The sequence below is a fragment of the Populus nigra genome, chromosome 4 (assembly GCF_951802175.1).
Source record: "Populus nigra chromosome 4, ddPopNigr1.1, whole genome shotgun sequence".
NCBI lineage: Eukaryota > Viridiplantae > Streptophyta > Magnoliopsida > Malpighiales > Salicaceae > Populus > Populus nigra.
In genome coordinates this window covers 10,737,724-10,759,404 of record NC_084855.1, presented here as the reverse complement: position 1 = coordinate 10,759,404, position 21,681 = coordinate 10,737,724, and the positions used below count along the sequence as shown (strand labels likewise).

Genomic DNA, 21,681 nt, shown 5'->3' with positions numbered 1-21,681 from the left:
ATATGAAATAATAAAATTTGATAAAAAATAACAAAAATAATTATTCTGAGTTAATTCAAGTTATCATGACAAACTTGTAATATGGATAATAAAAGATGGGTCAACTCAAGTTAATTCACCAACCTCGCGGCCCAGGTCATCAGATCGGGATAACCTTATAGAAAAGAAAACGAAAAAAAACCACAAAGCCCATTTAAAAAAAATAATGTTAAAAGATAAAATTGAAAAAAAAATAAGTCTTTTTTTAAAAAAAAATATATGTCAACCATATCAACTTTTTAAACAAGTGACCTGGATCATTAGACTCGATGTATCATATCTGAAAAAATTCAACCAATCAAATGTTAAAAGATGAAATGAAAAAAAATATAAAAAAAGATACAAAACCAAAAATAGAAATTAAGAGAGGAAGATTATAATTTTTTTATTAACAAGTGAAATTAAAAAAATCAATTTAACAAAAAAACAATAATAAAGGTGAGAATCAAATTGGAAAAATAATAAATCACTCATTGGGATTGAAGTATAAAATTAAAAACAAATAAAGATTCTAAAAAAAAGCAAAGAAAAAAATTATAAATTAAAAGAATAAAAATAAAATCTAAAAAAAAATATAGATCATAAATTGAAATTAAAGAATGAAATTGAAAACAAATAAAAAATTTACAAAAAAACCAAGAACAAAAATTAAAAATTAAAAGAATAAAGATTAAAGTTGAAATATCAATAATTAAAAATACCAATCTGAATTGAAATGTTCAAAGTGAATTTCGAGTGGATGAGAGAGAAAAGAGAGAGGAAAAAGTGTTTTCAACAACAAACCATGCCACCTTTGCCATCACATGCTGCCCCAATAGAAAAAGGATATCACAAAGATTCCAACGACATGGCAGAAGAGATTTTTTGGCTATTTGGATGCGTCGCACGCGCTGCTAAAATGATACAAATGCCTCCCACGGGCAGTGGCTTTTCCATTAAAATATTATTTTATTTTAATTAAAAGAGTAATTTTCCATCAATCAAGTTCATAATAACTAAAAAAAACATAATAAAAAAAACATAACAAAAAACCCTTGAGCACAAGCTTTATAATTTTATTTTTTTTATTAACATGGGTGTCCGGGTCAGTTTGTGCGCACCTCGACTAATCCTACAGGCCCTGAAGTTAACGACTATGTAAGCTTCTAGTGGCTATCATATTAGCAACAACAGGGCTCAAACCTGAGATCATAAGAGGAGCAAACCTCTTAGTCTCAAACTCTTACCATTTGACCAATTACTAGATGGTTACAAGCTTTAGAAATTTTGATTTTTAAGGTAATTGAGTTATTTTATTTTATTACACATAAAAAAATGTAATGATTAAAAAGCTCCTAGAATATAATTCTACAATTTTTATTCTTAAAAAAAAATAGGTCATTCCACTATGTTTTTAAAACATTTAAAAAATTATACCCTCAATCAATTTAATAATAACCAATAAACCTTATACAAATATCAAAATACTCATTACACCATGTCCATTGATTTTTTTTTAGAAAGGACAAAATAGCAATCACATTCTCACGATAAATAGTAATGTGTACATAGATTTTCCCTTCTTCTTTAGTGTTTTTTTTTTTTTATGTCAAACCTATCAAGATCATGTGTCAAGCAACCATAACTCTAAACGTACTACTCAACAAAGACACTTATCAATCATATAAACCCCACTCAACCATTTTCAATGTATATAATAAATTATTTTCCCTCCTCCGTATCAAAATATAGCTTAAATTGTATTCCACAAATCATGATAATTTTTCTTTTTTGGTGATGCGAAAAACTCTGATTTGTTTTACGGCCTGGGATAGTCTTGACTGGACTCATGGAATTTGGAAATATATGATCCACGCACGATGGTTAATAACATATAAATCCCCGCATAAGACTGATCAAAGTAAAACAAATCCCCAAAATAATATGCCCGAAGTTGTAAATCATTACACCTTGTCCTTGTAAGAGAGATAAAAAAATATAAAAGTATTACAAAATTTAAGTTGGAAATTGATAAATGAAAACTTTAGAAAAAAAGGAAATAATTAACTAAAGGGATCCTAGACTGCGTGAAGAGCATCAGCCAGCTTGCTTCCTTACTGATCTGTGCAGCTTGAATAAATCAAACAAGATAGTGTATGTTTCAGACATATATAACCATTGCAAGCAAACATATAATCACACTCATACGCGGAGCTTTTTGCCTTTTGTCTGTGGCCTGCCAAGATTTTGTCTAAAAAGGACACCAGTATGCATAGCATAAAACTTAGCTCTTGGAATTAGAAGCAGGAGATTGTTGATGTAGCTGCTGGTACATTGAAGCCATCCTGCTGTAAGCATCCATGGTCATTGGCTGCAACAAAAATGTGTGGTTAATACATTAATATCGCAATTATGATATTATGCAGGCAATATATCAGAAGATTTTATTTGCTACGTCCTAATTCCACACAGATGAAATAATGCCATATTATTTTCTAGAACCCTTCAACATGAGATTGAAAAGTTACCATAACTTAAGGTTTTTAAGCAGATTAAACGTAATTACCTGTGATTGGCACGCAAGGAATGCAGACAGTGGGTCTGGCATTACCGTTGCTGAAGGAGCTGCAGTTGGTAACCGTTCATGACTATTAGAACCATCCCATGTGGTCATGGGCATGAAAGCAGTGGGGTGAAGAACTTGAGAAACCCCTGTAATGTTGGAACGAGCTGCAAGCGTGTTCATGTCCACAACACCCATTCCCATTCCCATTCCCATTCCCATACCAGCCATCCCCATGCTGATTGGGGCCATCATTGACATCTGAAGTTGCTGTTGCAAAGCCATTGGTAACATCATTGGCTGCATATTCATTCTGCTCACCATTTGTACTTGTGCTTGCAGTTGTTTCAAATATTCAATCACTTCATCAAGCATTGAGGCTTTGTCCGTCTAATACAAACCAAGAAAACATATGGCAATAAATTATATATAGTTAATAATACAAATTAATAATGCTTGTATTCATTTAAGCGCTCAGGTAAATAAATCATCATGTGTCAGAAGTTTAATTGCCAAGATAAATGAGGCAATGACAGCGAAAGTAAATTGAAATAATGCATAAACACCAGGGCATTAGGGCCTACATAAGTAGAAGGATTTATGCGGTAGCTGGCAGTTGTCTTCATACCAAACAACCTTCTGTCATGTTGTCCCCACAATTTGGGTTTGTGGACTAGGATCACTTGATCAGTCCCAAGATATTCCAAGCCATTTGAAAGCAAGAGGATGTGTTGGACTGCATTTATACCATCGTGGTCTGTTTTGTCCATTTTGAGTATTTATAATTGAAGCTATCTCTGCAGCCGCCTCATACGACATGAATCTAAGCGTAGAAAGACCATGTGTATATATTGATTAGTACTATTTCTTCGAAGAAAAAAAATATATATATTACTCCCTAGATGTATATATTGACAAAGGCGACACTCTAATCTTAGAACTTCCTTCCAGTATATTTTTTATACGGTTGATCCCAAGGTTTTCAGTCTACAAAAATCCTCAGAAACAAGCCTCCTTTATTGAGTAGCAAGTTGGGCATACTTTCTGTGACCATGGCGTCCCCTAGCTAGTGGGAATAAAAGAGAGCCCGAAAGTTTGGAAATGCGATGCAGATGCCGACGCTCTAGCAATGTGACTATGATTCTTATAAATGATGATGATATTTCCGCACTAAAACCAGGATTAGAAAGGTAGGTGTGACTATGCTTAAGGACAAGGCAGGTAAGCTCATGCTTTAGAATAATTAACAGCTAGCGATGTGGGAACGGCTGTTGTGATAGTAGTTATTTTTATGCCGGTTCTTTCTTCTTTCCCTTCTGCTCATCACACTTGGAAGTTGGAACTAGTTGGGTCGGTCATTTTCACCGACTACCTTGAGATTAGCCTTTTTTTCTTGTTGATATATTCTCATGGAATAAACATTCTTCACATGGAAATACCTAGCATGATCAGGATGAAAAAGAAAAAACAACTTGGAAAGAATAAACTCACCAAAAATAAGGCGCAGATCATTAATTTGCTCGGTTAAATGATGAGATATACTGTATGTTAATGATTGGTTTATTTTTGCAATACAAAGATGAAGACCATGCTCCAATTTTCAAGGAGGAGTTCACAATTCCAAAAAAAGAAAGCACAGCAAAAGAACAGCAATATCTAATATTACCAAAAATATTGTGGAACTCATCAGTCAAATTTAAGAGCTTCTTTGTAATACAAACAGATTGATATACTGAAAAGCTACCGAAGAAACTTTTCTTACCTTGCTGGAATTGGGGACCAGTTTCTGCAGTGTCTTCATCCTCTGGTTTATCTTATCTCTCCTTTTCTGCCAATAAAATCGAAGGCAACATTAAAAAATTCTGCACCAGCAATCATGATAGGAAGATACGTGAAATTAAACAATTAGTTAAAAAGAATTTGTTGCAAGTGAATCTAGAACATGAGATCCCCCATGTTAATCCAGTCTATATTTGCTCAATCAAATCTTATAATACCATGTAATTTCGCTAATTATGAAACCAATCATTATTATTATGAAATTAAAGCGAACAGATCATCTTTTATTAATTATCCTTTTGATTTTACTTCGAGCTGTAAAAACATTTTTCCAGGAGAGAGGACAGGACATACACGTTCAGATTGGTTATGAACAGCAGCAGCCCTGCTTCGCCTATTAGAAACTGAGGATTTCCCATTTCCTTTCTTCTTGTCATCTTCGTCACCCGCCTCCCTCTTTAAAAAACCAAAACAAACCCCAAGAAACAATCAATAAATTAAAAAATAAAAAATAAACTAACTTTATATCCAAAACAAAATTAACTTGCCTGTGGTCTACTGTGACAAACAGAGTCATTCTCATCTGCTGTGTTGGTTTTAGTACATGGCTTGGTGCCAGAACTGGTGTTTTCTTGCGACCCGAAAGAAGTGGAAGTAAACCCAACACCTAACTCTCTCTCGCAACTGTCCACCGTCACTTGCTGGCTGTCCTTCTTGCTAAACGCGGCACCACGATTGACGCTTTGGTCTCTGCTCCACTCAGCCGGGACTGGGACACGCGCCACCTTCTCACGTTTCCTGGTGAGGAGACCCACCTCGTTTTGCGTGGCAGTTGGGGCACTGCAAGACCCCACGCGAGTGGAGCATCCCACCACGCAATCAGTGCCTAATCCGGCGGGGCTGGAGTCTATCACTCGTGTGGTCCGTTCTTGATCAGACCGCTTCGAGCAAGGGACCAAAGCGTCCATAGTCATTGTGGCGGAGGCTGAGGCTCTATGGTGGTTAAACCATGGCACAAAGTCATGGTCTGAACCACTATTGTCAAAAGTTTGCTTATTGCACTGAGGGATACATGTGGCTAGATTGACTATGGATTCAAGGGTGCCGCTGGCGCGTGGCTTGTCCCATGTGTACTTGGAGGGCGAAGTGGAGGCTATTGGTTTGGCTGGCACGCGCGGTTGTCCTAGGCCGTGCATGGCTAGCTGGCCGTTCTCCCATGTTAGCTCTGCTACTTCGTAGTTTAACCTGCACCAAAAAGCATCCTCTATCACTATGCATCCATCAACAAATGAAAACAATCTAATATATCAGCGCGCATGGATTTTGAGAGACTACATGGGCATGTATGGTGCGGCTGAATTGGAGTGGGAGCGAAGTGAGACCTTCGGAGCTGTGGTGGGATTATCATCAAGTTCCCAGCTGGGAACACACTGGTGACTCATTTTGACAAAGTTTTCCTGGTAGTACCAACTAGGATGAAATTGAAAAGGAGCGGTATCTTCTTCTTTAATTTGGATAAATTCTGCAAATAACTTTCGTCCGTTCGAAGAGTGATGCTACTTTTTCAATATTTCTTATTATGAGAGGATGGAGTTGTTGTCATGGCTTATGTGGAAATCTTCACCCTTTAATTGTTGTGATGGAAGAGAAGTTTTTTGGAGGAGAGAGAGGGAGATATTCTCGTCCATATGCATTAGAATTGAGGGGAAACAAACAAATTAAAGAAAAATATGTGAGGATTTTTTCTTTTCTATATATTTTTTCAATTAGAAATCATAAATCAAATATTAAATAATTGACAGCGCCATGTCTATCCGAAACCACTACCAAGAGAATTTCTCCGATGTTAAAGTTTACAGTAGTGAGTGGTTGACAACACGTTGTCAACCAGTACATTTGATAACATCTCATGTGGCGCATGGAATAAGAATTTAATTTGAATTTGATGAATATTTATCCAGTCCAACCTGAATAGATAGGTAATTTTCTAGTTATTTATTCTATTCAATGAATAGAGTATAAATATTTTTAAATATAACTCAAAATTTACTTGAATCTAACCCTGAAATATATATATCTCAATATTAACATAAAACACACACATACATATTATTTTAACATTTTATTATTTTTTATTTTTATTTTTTATTAAATAACAATCAGATAATAAATATTTATATAAATACCTGAAACTTAATAAATAGTGCATAAATATCTAAATCTTTAAACAAATAAGTATTCTATAAGGTATAAATATTAAAAAATCTGACCGGAGTATTAATTGTGATTCCTATGTGTCATCCTAAGGGTACAAGTTAGTTGAAACTATATATTAAATTGTGCACGTGAAGAAAATAGATGTAAACGGTACTAAAGAATTAGAAAAAATAAAAGAAATATATAAGAGAGAGAGGACGTGGTAAATTTCCGCAGTTCAAGCACCACATGCAGTAAAATTATCACCAAGCATAGTTGGATTTTGATTATTTTAAAACGTCAAGATTTTAATTAGATCTTAATACTTAAATTTAATTTTTTTGTATTTAAATTTGAATTTCAAAATGCTTTTTAATGTCCTATTATCGTGTGGACTGTGGAGGGTTAAAATGATTGTTTGGTGATCATTTGAGATGATTGGTTAGCAAGAGAGGTACGGTCCTGGGCCTCCTGGCAGTCAATGGAGCGGAGGATGTTAGCAAAAGTTATGTTACGGTCCTTGTAGTTTCAATATAGTTCAACTCGATAGTTTTGGTTTCACTAATTGCATTTGTGTCCCTTTCATAAATCTTATAAATCATTTTCCTTGTCACATAATTAAAATAAAACATAAAAAATAGTAATTTAAGATATCAAAGAATAAAAATAATTCCTCGTAACTTGTTTTTAATCACAATAAACTTATTGGATGGATAACTAGAAATATTGTTACAATTAGGGACTACTTTGATACAACCCAATGCTTTAAAGGTGTTTTTGAAGTTTTCACGTTCAATTTTAACACATTATATAGACCCGCTCACCTTTCTTTCCTTGTCAACGTGTTAAAAGCACGTGTGTCCATATAGAATCAAGTATTAAGTATAACTTTAGAAGGCATGATTTTTTCACCATTCAAGGTTTTATTATTCATCCTTCTATATAGTATAGTATTGTGGATGGATTGTGCAGTTTTTTTTAATTTAGTCTTTAAATTTTTTTTCAATTATTTAGTTCTAATTAAAAATTAATTGATTTTGATTTCTTATAAAAAAATAAGGTTAAAAGAAAAGAGACTAAAATAAAAATTACGTCAACCATAATATTTTTTTTACCTTTCTTTTGTCAAGCCTTTTTTATAGATTGGAGTATGTTTATTTTATTCCAACTAGAAGCTTTAAATTTTTATGATCAGTCTTAATAATAAACCAGTCATGTTCAAGATACTGCCTTCATCTCTTAATTGCCATCAAAATGGTCATTTACTACTTTTATAAATGGATAAACCAAGATTCCTTGAGTTCAAAACTTTGTTGAAATAATCTAGAGGCCATCTTTCTTGGCTAAGTATAATATTAATGAGTTTAATATCTAAAATATCATATCTTACTGATATATAACTTATCACAATAAAATTATGAGAGATTAATAATGATAAAAACTTCATCTTAATGTTTAAAAAATTAAAACTTGAAAAGTTTTATTATTCTTGTTAAGTTTATATTTATTTTTTTTTGAATTCGAGGAAACCCCACCTCCCGAAAAGAATATTCTATGAGCCCAGGTAAGCGAGTAAAATCCCGACTGTCTCAGGCTCTTACAAGAGATGCACGTCTTGACTCAAACTCGAGACCTGCTGTGCAGATCTCAAACCCTTTACCATCATGCTATATCTTTTAGGGACAATCATATTTACAACATTGACTTAACCTTCTTTATTGTTCTTGTAAAGTTAATGTTTTTGCCTAAATGTTGGTTCTACCCTATAATGATTAAAAAATTCAGGTTGATAGATTACCCGTAGCTTTTCTTCCAAAAAAAAAAAAACAGGCTAGTTTTTGGAAGAATCTTAACTTTCCTAGCCAGTGCACAATTTGATTCCTACTATTACCTGTCGCTTTGTAGCTTTTCTTGCACAAAAAAAACAGGCTAGTTTTTGAAAGAATCTTAACTTTCTTAGCCAATGCACAATTTGATTCCTACTTACACTTAGCATGTTCAAAGGCTTGTATTAATGTAGCAGGTTTAAGGATCTTCAGCATAGATCTTATGTCATCTTTTAATCCACTAAGAAAGATTAAAATGTAGTAAGCTAATGGATTTAGTGCATTCATGAGAGACTTGAGTTCTTTAAATTTCTTTACATGCTCTTTCATATTTTTATTTTGCGCCAATTTTTTACACTTTCTCAACCAACACCTAGGGTTTTCTCCTTTAAAGGCTAATAATTCTATATTATATCCTGCTTTTGGTAATTAAGGCCATATTATATCCTCCCCTTCGAATATCCTTTATTTCTTTTATTTATTATGGGATGAGGTAGAATACCATCAGAATCTGCTACAGTTCTGCTCTTTTGATCGATCTCTTGGCCTTTTGTTGAAATCCTTAATGAAACGATAATAGCATCCAACTTCGAGTTGAATTGCTAAGGGCTCTATTGTTCTTCATATTCCCCGTGTGCTGTTTTTTCAATCCATATTCTTCACATATATGCTTTACTTCTTCCCTCCATTCCTGATTCGTAACAATCAAAATCCCTCATAAAAAAAAAGGGTAATCTATAAATAGATAGCTTAGCAGGAACTCTTTTTTTTTTACTTTTTCAAAAATAAAACCCAAGAATATATATACTAGCTGAATTGGGATTTTTTAATATAGCTAATTTGGAGGTTGAGTTATATAAATAACCAAAAAAATTATACAGGCCTGGATACGCTAGCAAAAAAGGAGGAGGATACTATTATTAGGGGGAATCGATAGCAAACTCGATAAATGATGCTTGGGCTATCCAAAACAGTTGTGGTGCTAAGGATAAGAAGGAACTCTGTTGCATGTGGAATTAAGAGCGGAAAATTTTTTTCGTGGCAGCCAGCTGATGAAAAAACAAAGGCAGATACAGTGCCACTGGCATGAGGAACCAAGCAATATCTAGCAACAAAGCTGCGGGACAGATGTTATCGTCAAATAATTACCGACACGTGTGTTTTTGGAAACATTTTTAATATTATAATTTGATCGAAGCCCATACATGCTAGCTCATGGCATTAACCAAGCAACTAAAATGATAAAGGTAGGTTTAACTATTCATGTAAATAAGTAAATTTTTTTAATTTTTTTATAACATCTTTGTATGTGTTTTATTAAAAGTTGTGGGAATAATATTGTGTTTCATATCATACATTATATATTGTCTATGTATTTTTATTTTTATTTTAAAAAGGGACCGATTAAAAATATATTGGCCTAGATGTGCAGTCCTTCCTCATCGCCACAAGCCTGAGTTTTGTTGTAACAAGTCCGGTCATAATGGTCACTTTGACTTGAGTATCTAAGTTATTTTTTATTGGTTTTCTAGGTTTTTTATTATTATTATTTTAAATCATATAATTTAATATAGAGTTTTTTATTGAATTTTATCTCTTGATAATTGGTTTATAATAAATTAATTTTCATATTTTTTATCTTATAATAAAATTAAAAAACAAAATTGACCTGATAAAGTCTTTAACCTAAGTCATGTATTTGGCGGTTTAATTAAGATTAACTTGGCATGTTTCTTTGTTTTCATTTGATTTTTTTTTATAACTTGTCCAGGTGAGGGGTTATGCGGACGAACTTTTTATTTTATTTTTTTATTGATTTTTTTTTAATTTTATCATTTAATAGTTTATTTGTTTTGAATTAAACTACATAATTTATTTCAGTTTTATATTTATAGGTTTATCACAATTTAAAATAAATATCTCAATATTTAGTTGGTACTCAAATTTGTAAATGTTTATTTTTTATTATATAATTAATATAAAAAAAGTTTCAAAAAAACTTTGAATTTTGGTTTTTTTTTTGGTTCAGAGAAAATTTAATACAGGTAGAATTGTTTTTTCTATTGATTTTTTTACAAGTTAAACCACAAAATTCAAATGAGTTTTTTTATTTAGTTCAAAATATTTTTTATACGGACGGGAACCTATTTAGTAGTTTACTATACATGAAACATTAATCAATTAATATTAACATTTAATTAAGAAAACTAAAACAAGACGGTGTTTTACTGTATTCGTCTTGTTCATCATCTCTCAATTTTTTATTTATAAGCATTGTGCTCTCGGTGAACTTCCATCTTAGTCCATAAAGTTTTTCCTTTTCCTTTCGAACTTGAAGCTGCAGTTTTCTTTAATTTGATCTTCAAAAGTTTTTTTTTTTTCATTCTCTTTCAATTTCATTTTTACAATAACCTGTTGTCTTCTCTCTCGATATCCAATAATTGAAATATAAAACAGATGAAATTTTAGGAACAAAATAATATATATATATATATATATATATATATATATATATATATATATATATAAAATAAAGGGGACCAAATGGAAAAGAAAGTGAAGAATTGAGGGATTAAAGTGTAAATTTACGTGTCTAATGAACAGTGAGAATGGAAAAAGAATGCCAATTATTGTCAATGTTAAATTTGATTTTTGTTCTTTTAATAATATCATTTGCAACAATTTTAAATCTTTGTTTGCAAAATCAACATGTCATTAAATCTTGAAATAATTTTTTACACCTTGCATATGCATGAAAATAAAATTTAAAGAGAATGAAAAAGGAAAGTACTAAAAAAAAACCTTTCAAGAATCAAATTAAAGAAAACTACAGCTTGAAGTTCAAAAAGATAAAATAAAAACTTGATGGACTAAGAAGGAAATTTACCGGGAGCATAATGCTTATAAAAAAAAATGATAGATGATGAACAAGACAATTATAGTAAAACATTGTTTTCTTTTAGTTTTTTTAGTTAAATGTTAATATTAATTAATTAATGATTCATGTATATGATAAATTATTAGATAGGTGTTTGCGCTATACCGCGGGCCGTATAAAAAAAATTTTGAACGAAAAAAAAAATTTCACCTGAGTTTCATAGTCTAACTTGTAAAAAACAATCTAAACAAAAAAAAATGACTATCAACATTAAATTTTCTTTGAACTAAAAAATAAAATTAAAACTCTTAAGTTTTTTATTGAAACTATTCGAGGTGTCGAAAATTGTTTTAGAATTTAATGATATGTTGATTTTTCAAAGGAAGAATTTAAATTTGTTGCAAAGAACATTATTATAAAAAAAACAAAGGTTAAATTTAACTTTGGCAATAATTGGCATTATTTTTCTGTGTTTAATGTTCAATAGGAGTATAAATCTACACTTTAATCCCTTAATTTTCACTTTTCTATTTCATTTGGTCCTGCCTTTTTTTAGATTTTTTTATTATGTTATTAAACTTCACTTGTTTTATATTTTAATCTCTAAATCTTGAGAGAGAAGACATAAAATCACTATAAAAATTTGAGGAGAGAAAAAGCTACGAAGTGAATGGATTTTGGTCGTGAAATACTTTGATTATGGTGTTTAAGAGTTTGTTTTTTAGAGAAAAACTCATTGAAGATTATTTTCACCTTTATATATATATATGTTAGAGAAAAGTAGATAGGAATTCAATTATTATTTTTTTACTTTGAGTATTTAGGGTGGTTAGAATGTGTTTTGTTGTTATAAACATGACAAAAGAGATTCATAGGTTTTTTTTAGTATTTTTTTGGTGAAAAATGATTTGGAATGTGAGTTTCTATAATCTAAAAACCTGAATCTTAATTTTTTGATCACCAAAGCCACCTCTAATGATAAAAAAAGATGACATATGGATGGCTCATTGTGTGCAATATGGGTGACATGTCATTTGTAAAAATAAAAAAATAAAAAAAAAATCACTTCGAATAAATGACAAGTCGCCCTATCTTTAAGAAAAGAAAAAGGTGTGCAGACTTGGGTTTACACGTGGGCCAAACATACATATCCAACCCATACACGTTTGGTTCTTCAATTCTTTTATCTTTTTTTTTTCAATTTAGCATTTTATAATTGGATTATTTTTAAATAAAGTTAGTTAAATGATTGCTTAATTATGTTATATTTTTAAATAGTATCATTGTTTTTCATGGTAATATTATCTTAATTATGTTTTAGATATGAATAAATATCTATTTTTAAGATTTTTATTATAAGTTTTTTATATAATTTTCTCAAGTTTATTATGGATATATTTTTCAATACATTCGTATAAAAATTATCAAAATTTTTTATTTTTTTATCAAAACTTTTTTTTTAAGATTATGATAAGTTTTGGTTTAAAAAACAAAACTTTTGATAAAAAAATTATATGATAAAAGAACGAATTAATAAGGAAAAGAGGTTTTGATAAATAGATATTTTTTTTATACTTATTTCAAATCATTTGAATTCTTGTGGACATTGTTTTTAATTATTTATAATTTCTATTCAATTAACAACATAGCTAAAGAAATATATAAATCTGGCTTAAAAATTACATTTAAAAAAGAAGTTATACTAACAAATAATTTTTTTGCACAATTTAAATTATTACATTTATAATGAAAATCCATCTTTATTTTCATATAATTAAATAAATTAAAAATTTTGAAGAGCACTATGCTTTCCGTTATCAAATATCTTTATACATATCTATTTATTTGCTTCCTGCTTTAATATTCTCTTAAATAATTTTAATTTTATTTAATTAAACGCACATTGATCTATATTAAAATATTTCATGGTTAAAGAAATTCCATGCATTCTTCCCTCATGGTAAAAATCAATTAGAAATTCGGACTTCTTTTCATGCATTCATGCTCATTGGGGGGGGGGTGTTCTCTATCCTCAGGGCCTTTCAAGTAGAAGCCAGATACTTATTTACACAAACATTTATTACACATCTCAAATGGGACAGATTTTAAATGCTGGCAATTATTATACTGCAAGAAAAAAAATTCAAAGCACTTATTATTCATCCGCATCAATCCAATAATATTACAGCATAGCATCAACAGGGCCCATTACACAAACATGATCCAACCAAAAGGGTACAGCGAGACATGGACATCTGCCTGCTGAATCACAACTAACCTTGTGAAATCATGGCCGAATGAATGGAGGGAAAAAAAGAAGAGGACACCCCCACACAATCCAACAAATCCAAACAAGATTAATGTTCTCTCTTGAAAGAATCGAAGGGAGAGTGAAGAATTAAAAGCAAGAAACCCTCTAATTACAGAGAGAAAAGAAAATATTTTTACCCCAGAAGAAAAAATGTCACAATCACCAGAGGAAAAAACAACAAACCCTAACCCTAAGAACAATCAAAAGCCACCACCAATACCAATCCCCACACCAACATCCTTAAACAGCAAAACAAGAACCTTAAGCTTGCCAGAGTTGTGGTTCAAAGAACAAGCGCTAAAGCATGTAACTTTGAAAATGAAATCTCTCTCAAATAGCCCACTAGCATCACCTCCATCTGACCCAGATAAAATCTTTGGCCTCCCATCGAATGACCCGACCCGACCTGATTACACTTCCCTTCTCTCTGATGAGCTCCTCCTTCAAGTCTTCAATAAAGTCCCGATTTCACAGTATGTTTCTAACTCTCTTGTTTGCAAAAGATGGTTCTTCCTTCATGGACGTTTGGTGCATTCAATAAAGGTTATAGATTTTGGTTTTGTTAATTCGGGCCGGGTTTTTACCCGGTTCCCAAATTTGGAAAACATTGATATTGTTCATGCTTGTATTAAAATGCCTAGGAATTCCGGGATTTTGATCACCAGGAATAATTTGTCTGTTTATGTTGGTACTAAGCTGTTGTCTGGTGGGTTTATTGAAGAGAATGATTTATTGTCGTCGGATTTGATTGATAATGGGCTTCAATTGATTAGTAAATCGTATCCCAATTTGAGGAGAATTGTTGTATTTGGCACGAGCGAAAACGGGTTGTTGAGTGTCTCGAGCAAGTGTGAAATGTTGCAAGAATTGGAGTTGCATTGTTGCGGGGATATGTCTTTGAAGGGGATTTCCGGGTGTAGGAATTTGCAAGTTTTGAAATTGATTGGTTGCGTTGATGGTTTTTATAATTCGGTGGTGAGTGATATTGGATTGACGATTTTAGCTCAAGGTTGTAGGAGGTTAGTGAAGCTTGAGTTATGTGGATGCGAAGGGAGCTATGATGGGATTAAGGCAATTGGGCAGTGTTGTCAAATGCTTGAAGAATTGACTATTTGTGATCATAGAATGGATGGTGGGTGGTTGGCTGCATTATCATTTTGTGAAAATCTGAAGACTTTGAGGTTGCAGTCATGTAAGAGTGTTGATTCAAGTCCTGGTCTGCTTGAACATTTGGGGTCTTGTCCTACACTTGAAGAGTTGCATGTCCAGAGGTGTCAGATGAGGGATAAGCAAGCGGTGAAGGCTTTATTTTTAGTTTGCAAGACTGTTAGGGAAATTGTTTTGCAGAACTGTTGGCGATTGGAAGATGAAGTGTTTGCAGCTGCAAGTGTTTGTAGGTATGAGTTTTTGTCGTTCTGGTTTTTGCTATTATCTCCTCGATTTTTTTTTAGTTTCGAACTATGCCTATGATTTTAATAAACCACAAAATTTCAATGTGTCTGTCATGCATGATATCCACGAACAGCTTTATTTATTTCATCATGTACGATCATATTTATCCTTTCCAATCTCATAACTCGGTACCTTTCTTCATTTGGAACTGTGGATTAAAGCCTATTTAAATTTGCAGGAAAATTGACTGATGTAGATTATAATAGCCTGGATTTTTGGTCCTTTGTTTGCCAAATTTAGTATAAGAATGAGCAAGCATGCTCACACGTTTCGATACCATGGTTCTGTACCTATTCCCATAACAATTATTTTTATTAAATGTCAAGGATGGAAACAATTTGAAATTTGGCATGTTACTTAATGCAGTGCTTTCAACCAATCTTTTGATGGGCCATTTTGTTTCCTCTCTTTATAGGAGGGTAAGGCTTTTGTCTTTGGAGGGATGCTCTCTGCTGACGACAGGAGGTTTGGAGTCGGTGATTCTGAATTGGAAGGAACTTCAAAGATTAACAGTAATTTCCAGTAACAATATAAAGGACAGTGAAATAACTCCTGATCTTGCAACTCTGTTTTCTGTTCTGAAAGAGTTGAAATGGCGACCAGATTCCAGATCTCTCCTGTCATCAGGTCTTGCAGGGACTGGAGTGGGAAATAAGGGTGGCAGATTTTTTAAGGGATTGAAAGGTTGAGCAGACCATTTGATGCTCTGGGAATCTTTGCTTCAATATGGAGAACAAAATGATTTTCTTGGCAGCTGTAAACTATTTTGGCACGAAGCATACACTCCATAGACAGTAATCACTATCATATCTAATTTAGATGATTTAGCATAGAGGTAACAGAGGAGGAATTGCTGGTGAACTTCATAAAGAGCCTGCTAAAGGGAGCTTATGTCAATGTCCTATCACCTTCTTTGATTTATGGGGGTGAAATGTATGTCAAGTTGAATATCTTTTGTTAGCTTGTAACTGGAGAAGTTTTCTCCAACATTCAAATAGGTTAGATATTCTAATTCAGCTAGTGAATAATTAGCTGAGTTGTTAGAATTAGAATAAACGCAACAGTGGTTTCAGATTATGGATACTTCACCTTCCTCAGGAAGTTGATCACCACATGTAATATCACATTTTAATTTGTTGAACTTGCAGGTTAATGGTGCCCTGATACACACGCTAATACAACAACAATCACTAGATTGATTCAACCTTTATTTTTGTGGATCTCGTATCTTTTGAGAACTGTGCATGATTCACGACTTTGCTGAGGATTTCTTTGCTTTCTTAATCTTGCAAAAATGACCAACATAATTAAAAGCAATGACAAGGGGTATCCGTTGGATGTCTTCCCTATCCTCAGAAAAACTTGCAGAAGTTTCGGGCCTGCAGCGACGAGCAAATCATTTTTCGCTTGTCTGCGGAGGACAAGGATGCAGTGAGAAGTAAAATTACAGGCTGAATGAAGGAAGGGATGTTGTTCTGGCAGCAATATGGAAGAAAAAATTTACAGGTATACATTGTCTGCAGAGGACAATGTATACCGTATGAAACATGGATGATGAAACATTGAAGAAAGTGATCAGGTAGAGGGTAAAAGGTGAGCATGAGAAGCCGTTATATCATTGATCTTGGGTCGTTTGATTACTGGGATTGGATTATCTTCTCTCTTCTTCTTCTTCTTCTTCTTCTTAGTAATGGAATTGCTGTTTGGTTGAATTCTCATAATTTCTTTTCAAAGTAAAATAATTATCCACACGCAAAATTAGTAAATTACTCAACTACCTAGTAACAATTTAGACTCAAATCAATGGCTTGAATTGGTATATGTTCACGAGTCCAAAAAATTCGAGTAACATAAGAAGTTAGATAATTAGTTAAATAATTGATTCTAAAAATCTTGTCTATTCTCCTTGTTATGGATGTGGTTGATAGCTTATACTTGATAAGTTAAAATCCTTTGTGGCTAATATTTGTAAAAAAATTATTTTGATGAATATTAAAAAGTTAGATAATTAATTAATTAATTGGTTCTAAAAACATTGTCTATTCTTTTATTTTAGTTTAACGTGGGGATTAGTCGAACCTTGTCTATTCTTCTTGTTATAGGTGGTTGATAGTTTGTACTTGGTAAACTAAGACAGCTTGTGGCTAATACTTGTAAGAAATTTATTTTAATGAATATGTGGATTCTTATATACTTAAGTAAGTATCTTGTTTAGAGAGATAAATTATAATAATATTTTAGTGAGATGTTCTCAAATATGTATGTTGTAAGGAATAAAAATTGTGAACTTTTATCTTGAAGGATTCATGGTATATTTATAACTCATGAGTTTTGTCTTTTTATGGAGAGAAATGGTTAAAGCGTAACTTCACCTATATGATATCTTGAGTTGAATTGTGAGTTGTATTTTACTCATTTTATATGGCTAAAAAATTAAGGACATAACGGGCTATGATAAACTTTAATACACTTAATGATGTTGGTGGAGTATAAACTTGTTTAATTAAGCTTATTATTGACAAATAATTCCTCTATGATTTTATTTAAAAATCTATAGAATTGATAGTGTTAGAATCAATTATCTCTTAGGATTGGTCAGCGTTAGACCAACGTGTCTGGGTCTAGCGCACTACCAGGTCTCGTCATTGAGGGGTCTGGCCATCATTTTCTGGTTTTGGCCAACGCCAGACCTAACACGTCTGTGTTTGGTGCAATGCCAAGCCAGTCATGGTTGGGTTTGGCTAGCGTTAGATCCAATCATCTCTTAGGTCTGGTTTTGGCTACACCTAACACGTTTCTACTGGATTGTGTATGTTTTTACTGGATCGTGTTTGGTGTTAGCACATCCCAACCAATCACACCCATAAATTCAAGAAAATTATATCTATATATTTTTTTATTTAATATTTTTTAATATAAATATTTAAATATATACTAATAAAATATTGGCTCATCAACCAGAACATTGAGGATTATTAAATTGTGTGCGATTAACGGCTGTGATTGTGAATTCACAACTGGGTCTTTTGTATTTCGGGACCATTGGCCGGCGCTCATCTTTTTTTTTTTTTGGTAACCCGGGGTGTCCGGGCCAGTTTACGCGCACCACAATTAATCTTCGGACCCACTGAACACCCTGCAAATCTAGAAGGCATGTAAGACACCATGGGGGTAACAGGCGTACACACTAGGGCTCGAATCCAGGTGATAGAGACAAGGAAACCTTGCCTCTGCAACCTGAAGCAGAGGAGAGATAAAAGGCATATATATATATATATATATATATATATATATATATATATATATAGCAGACCTCGGTATTAGACCGCCAACCATCTATCCTTCTCAATTTGTTACCTGAACTATCAATTTTTTCAATTAGATTCCAAGCTAGGAGACATTCCTCTGCAAGTCCATTAACGACCCTATCAATAATATTTTAGAAAAATTATTAGACAAAAATAAATACATATATGTTTGAAATACATCGTTCTCAAATTTTTTCAATGTTATGAAGAACAACTAATTGGTATTTGCAAAACACACTTTAGTTGCCGAGACATTTATATTATTCACTGAACAATGAAATAGTTTTTTTTTAATCTTTCTATCCAAAAAAACATTATCACTGGTTTTCAAGAGTATTTAATTTTTTTATATGGTCTATTGATCTATTTGTCATTTTTAAATTAATTAAGAACAAATAAATCTTTCACATATTGAATAAACAATAAAATAACCAAAATATCATTGAAAATAAAAAATTTAAATCTGACATAAATGAGTATTTTTGTGTTTTCACAGTGGTTTTTTAGTTATTATAATTTAAGTTGAGGGGGGATTTGATATTTTTTTCAAATATAAAAAATAATAAACAATAAAAATGCATACTAAAACAATAAAAATACCCTTAAATTAAAAAAAAACTGGGGTCAAGGAGTGTTTTTAGTTTTTCATCATGGTTTTTTTTTTGTAATTATAAAGTTAGATCAGATGCAATTTTGTATTTGACTAAAAAAAAAAGGGTTGGTGTGCGTATGGATCACTTAGGGGTTTGTGGGAGGTGCTGACACCATTCAAGCAATGTGTGCAACGCATCCTGACATCTAAAAATACTCTTCATGCGCGTTGTTAAAAGCGTCACCATGTCCTTTTTTTATTGGTGCAGAACACGTCACCAGTGATGATCTGGTTTGATGTTGATGAACCTTTTTTTTTTCTTCTTCTCTTTCTCCTCCCCTAAAAATGATAGCTTGACCTTCTTGGTTATTACTATTTCAATTTCAGTCCTTATTATTTTGATTTTTAATTTTTGATTTTAGTCATTTTATAGAAATTTTATTTGTTTTTAATTTCATCATTCAATCATAATTTATCAAATATTATATTCTCCAATGTGGTCATTATTCTTTGAATTTCTAATCTTTTTTCCTTGGCTCTTTTGTAAAAGTTTTAGTGGTTTTCAATTACGTCCTTCAATTCAAATTGATAGTATTATGTTTTTTATTTTGGTTCTTATTGTTTTAATTTTTATTTTTTTTCCTCGACTTTCTTGTAAAAGTTATTATTCTTTTCAATTTCACCATTTAATTACAATATTATTTTTATTTTTATGTCAATTTTGATCCTTATTATTTTTTTAAAAAAATTATCCTTTACTATATTAATTTTTTTTTCGATTACACCCTTCAATTAAATATAAAATTTATTTAGTATTTTAATTTTTATCCTCATTCTTTTAATTATTTTTTTAAAATCCTTTTGTATTCCCTTTTTAATTATATCCTTTAATATTTCACTTCATGGTTTTTTCAAGTTGGATGTTTCAGGTCTAATGACTTAATTTACAGGTTTGAAAATTTAGCATAATTTTTTTTGAAAAGAAAAAGCCTTAATAATTCCTTTTATTTTATTATTGGATTTTTTGAATTACATAATCTGAACTGGACTGTAAGTTTGACTTGATATATCGGGTTTACTTAACCCTAATTAGCATGGTTAAAAGTATGTCATGATTGATTTATCATATATTTTTTTATCTCATTCAACATCATAATATTATTTTTATAAAAAAAATAATAATTTGACCGCAATAAAGCAAGGGACTAAAGCTAGTTTAGACTATATCATTGTGATTTTTTTTTTTCAATACAAAGAAGATTTGTCAAAAATATGGAGTGCAAATGTTTTCATTGAAATTGAATCGAATCCGTTTAAATATTTTCTGTCTAAATATCAAAATCACGGGAAGATTCTAAACATAAGATCCGGTTTAGAAATTTGAAGTTTACCCAAGCTCGTTTCTTTGGTCCAACCAGTGAACCAAAACAAGCCCAAGTAATAGGCAGGCGTATTTGACGTCTAATTGGTTTGAAATATGACGTGGCTAAACACTATTGGCTATAAAAGCGTGGAAAGTATATAAGCGCGCATACGAGCAACCCCGTTTATAAGAGCGTGGATTTTGACACTGCAAAAACGAAAGAGAAGAGAAGAAATCGAAATTCTAGTCCATCAAAATCTCTCTATTTCTTCTTCGAATCAATTAAGGTGAATGCTTCATCTCGATTTCCATTTGATTTCTTTTTATTAATGAATTTCTGGATCGATTTTTTTTTTGAAAATCCTTAGATCTGTTTTTTTTGTTTTTTTTTTGCATCAGATTGCTGAGATTTGCCCCTGAATTCTCTTTAAGAAAAAAAACTAGGTATTATGCTAATCATTAGTGTCTTCATTTAGATCTGCCTTATGATTGGATCTATTTTTTATTTTGATTATTAAGATTTAAACATGTTTTATTTCGTAAGCAATTTCGCAATCACAAGGGTTTGTTTGTTTGTTGAAACCGATAGGTTTTTTAGTGCAAAAAAAAAGGGGGATTTGTTATATTTTTTTGTGGGCTCTACATTTGAAGATATGGCCAATTAACATGTAATGGGGACTGAACTAGCTGATTTGTTTTTATTTATAGAAATGGCTGTAGGCGGAACTGCTCCCCCGAGAGGAAGTGCAGCAGCAGCTGCAAGCATGCGTAGGAGGAGGACAGTCAGTGGTGGAGCTTCAGGAGGAGCAGGAGCAGCGGGGACTATGCTTCAGTTTTATACTGATGATGCGCCTGGACTTAAGATCTCTCCAAATGTTGTTCTTGTTATGAGCATTGGTTTCATTGCTTTTGTTGCTATTCTCCATGTTGTGGGCAAGCTTTACCTTGTTCGTAGGGAGGCTTAAAATGATAGGAAGCTCCGTTTGGTGCCTTGAGCTTGAATTTTCGATTTTGAATCAATAGACTAATGTTTTAAGCAAATGGATGTTGGGTTTGAATCTTATTGACTAATTATTGTTGCAATTCTCACATTTTCTGCTTTCAACACTCTGAGAATCGAAAGAGTTTCAGTCATCTTGCCCATGTATCATGATTCTATCATTTGAGGTATTATCAACAAGGAAGGGTTTTCTTTTCCATCTTTTTGCAAGTTGTATGGAGGTAACAGGCATTAACCATCCCTCTCTTCTGTGCAAGTATTAACCAGAAACTCTCTTATGAGTTAATGTGTTGCAGTTTTATGATCACAAATATAATTTTAATTGAATCGGTTGAAATTTGGCAGTTTTATGTTAATTATAATGATGTCTAACACGTGGTTTTATGTTAATAAAT

At 32.0% G+C, this 21,681-nt stretch overlaps 3 protein-coding genes across 5 annotated transcripts; 2 read left to right on the top strand and 1 right to left on the bottom strand.

Moving 5' to 3' along the window:
- Positions 1 to 1,940: 1,940 nt before the first annotated feature.
- On the bottom strand, positions 1,941 to 6,068 carry LOC133692593 (transcription factor UNE10-like). The gene is made up of 6 exons (XM_062113661.1): positions 5,696 to 6,068; positions 4,909 to 5,605; positions 4,715 to 4,816; positions 4,344 to 4,409; positions 2,585 to 2,971; positions 1,941 to 2,389 (listed from the first exon to the last, which is right to left on the bottom strand). The coding sequence occupies exons 1-6, from the start codon at positions 5,800 to 5,802 to the stop codon at positions 2,303 to 2,305; spliced, it is 1,446 nt and encodes a 481-aa protein (XP_061969645.1). The 5' UTR covers positions 5,803 to 6,068; the 3' UTR covers positions 1,941 to 2,302.
- A 7,482-nt stretch (positions 6,069 to 13,550) lies between these two features.
- Positions 13,551 to 16,233, top strand: LOC133692925 (F-box protein At5g51370-like). Of its 2 annotated transcripts, none has more exons than XM_062114102.1 (2): positions 13,551 to 14,968; positions 15,390 to 15,519. In XM_062114102.1, exons 1-2 carry the CDS (start codon positions 13,722 to 13,724, stop codon positions 15,436 to 15,438), a joined length of 1,296 nt encoding a protein of 431 aa, XP_061970086.1. In that variant the 5' UTR covers positions 13,551 to 13,721; the 3' UTR covers positions 15,439 to 15,519. The 2 variants fall into 2 exon arrangements, with proteins under 2 accessions (XP_061970086.1, XP_061970085.1); XM_062114101.1 differs by having other exon boundaries at positions 13,559 to 14,968; positions 15,439 to 16,233.
- A 4,181-nt stretch (positions 16,234 to 20,414) lies between these two features.
- On the top strand, positions 20,415 to 21,483 carry LOC133692364 (protein transport protein Sec61 subunit beta-like). Of its 2 annotated transcripts, XM_062113247.1 has the most exons (3): positions 20,415 to 20,573; positions 20,686 to 20,730; positions 20,995 to 21,483. In XM_062113247.1, exon 3 carries the CDS (start codon positions 20,997 to 20,999, stop codon positions 21,249 to 21,251), a length of 255 nt encoding a protein of 84 aa, XP_061969231.1. In that variant the 5' UTR covers positions 20,415 to 20,573; positions 20,686 to 20,730; positions 20,995 to 20,996; the 3' UTR covers positions 21,252 to 21,483. The 2 variants fall into 2 exon arrangements, with proteins under 2 accessions (XP_061969231.1, XP_061969232.1); XM_062113248.1 differs by lacking the exon at positions 20,686 to 20,730 and having other exon boundaries at positions 20,417 to 20,573.
- Positions 21,484 to 21,681: the final 198 nt, after the last annotated feature.

Coding starts and splice junctions, on each gene's coding strand:
- LOC133692593 (XM_062113661.1), bottom strand. CDS start 5,802: ATGAGTCACCAGTGTGTTCCCAGCTGGGAACTTGATGATAATCCCACC. Junction 2,972..4,343: donor TGGTCCCCAATTCCAGCAAG/GTAAGAAAAGTT, acceptor GGTTTGTATTAG/ACGGACAAAGCCTCAATGCT. Junction 2,390..2,584: donor TCCTTGCGTGCCAATCACAG/GTAATTACGTTT, acceptor TTTTTGTTGCAG/CCAATGACCATGGATGCTTA.
- LOC133692925 (XM_062114101.1), top strand. CDS start 13,722: ATGTCACAATCACCAGAGGAAAAAACAACAAACCCTAACCCTAAGAAC. Junction 14,969..15,438: donor GCAGCTGCAAGTGTTTGTAG/GTATGAGTTTTT, acceptor CTCTCTTTATAG/GAGGGTAAGGCTTTTGTCTT.
- LOC133692364 (XM_062113247.1), top strand. CDS start 20,997: ATGGCTGTAGGCGGAACTGCTCCCCCGAGAGGAAGTGCAGCAGCAGCT.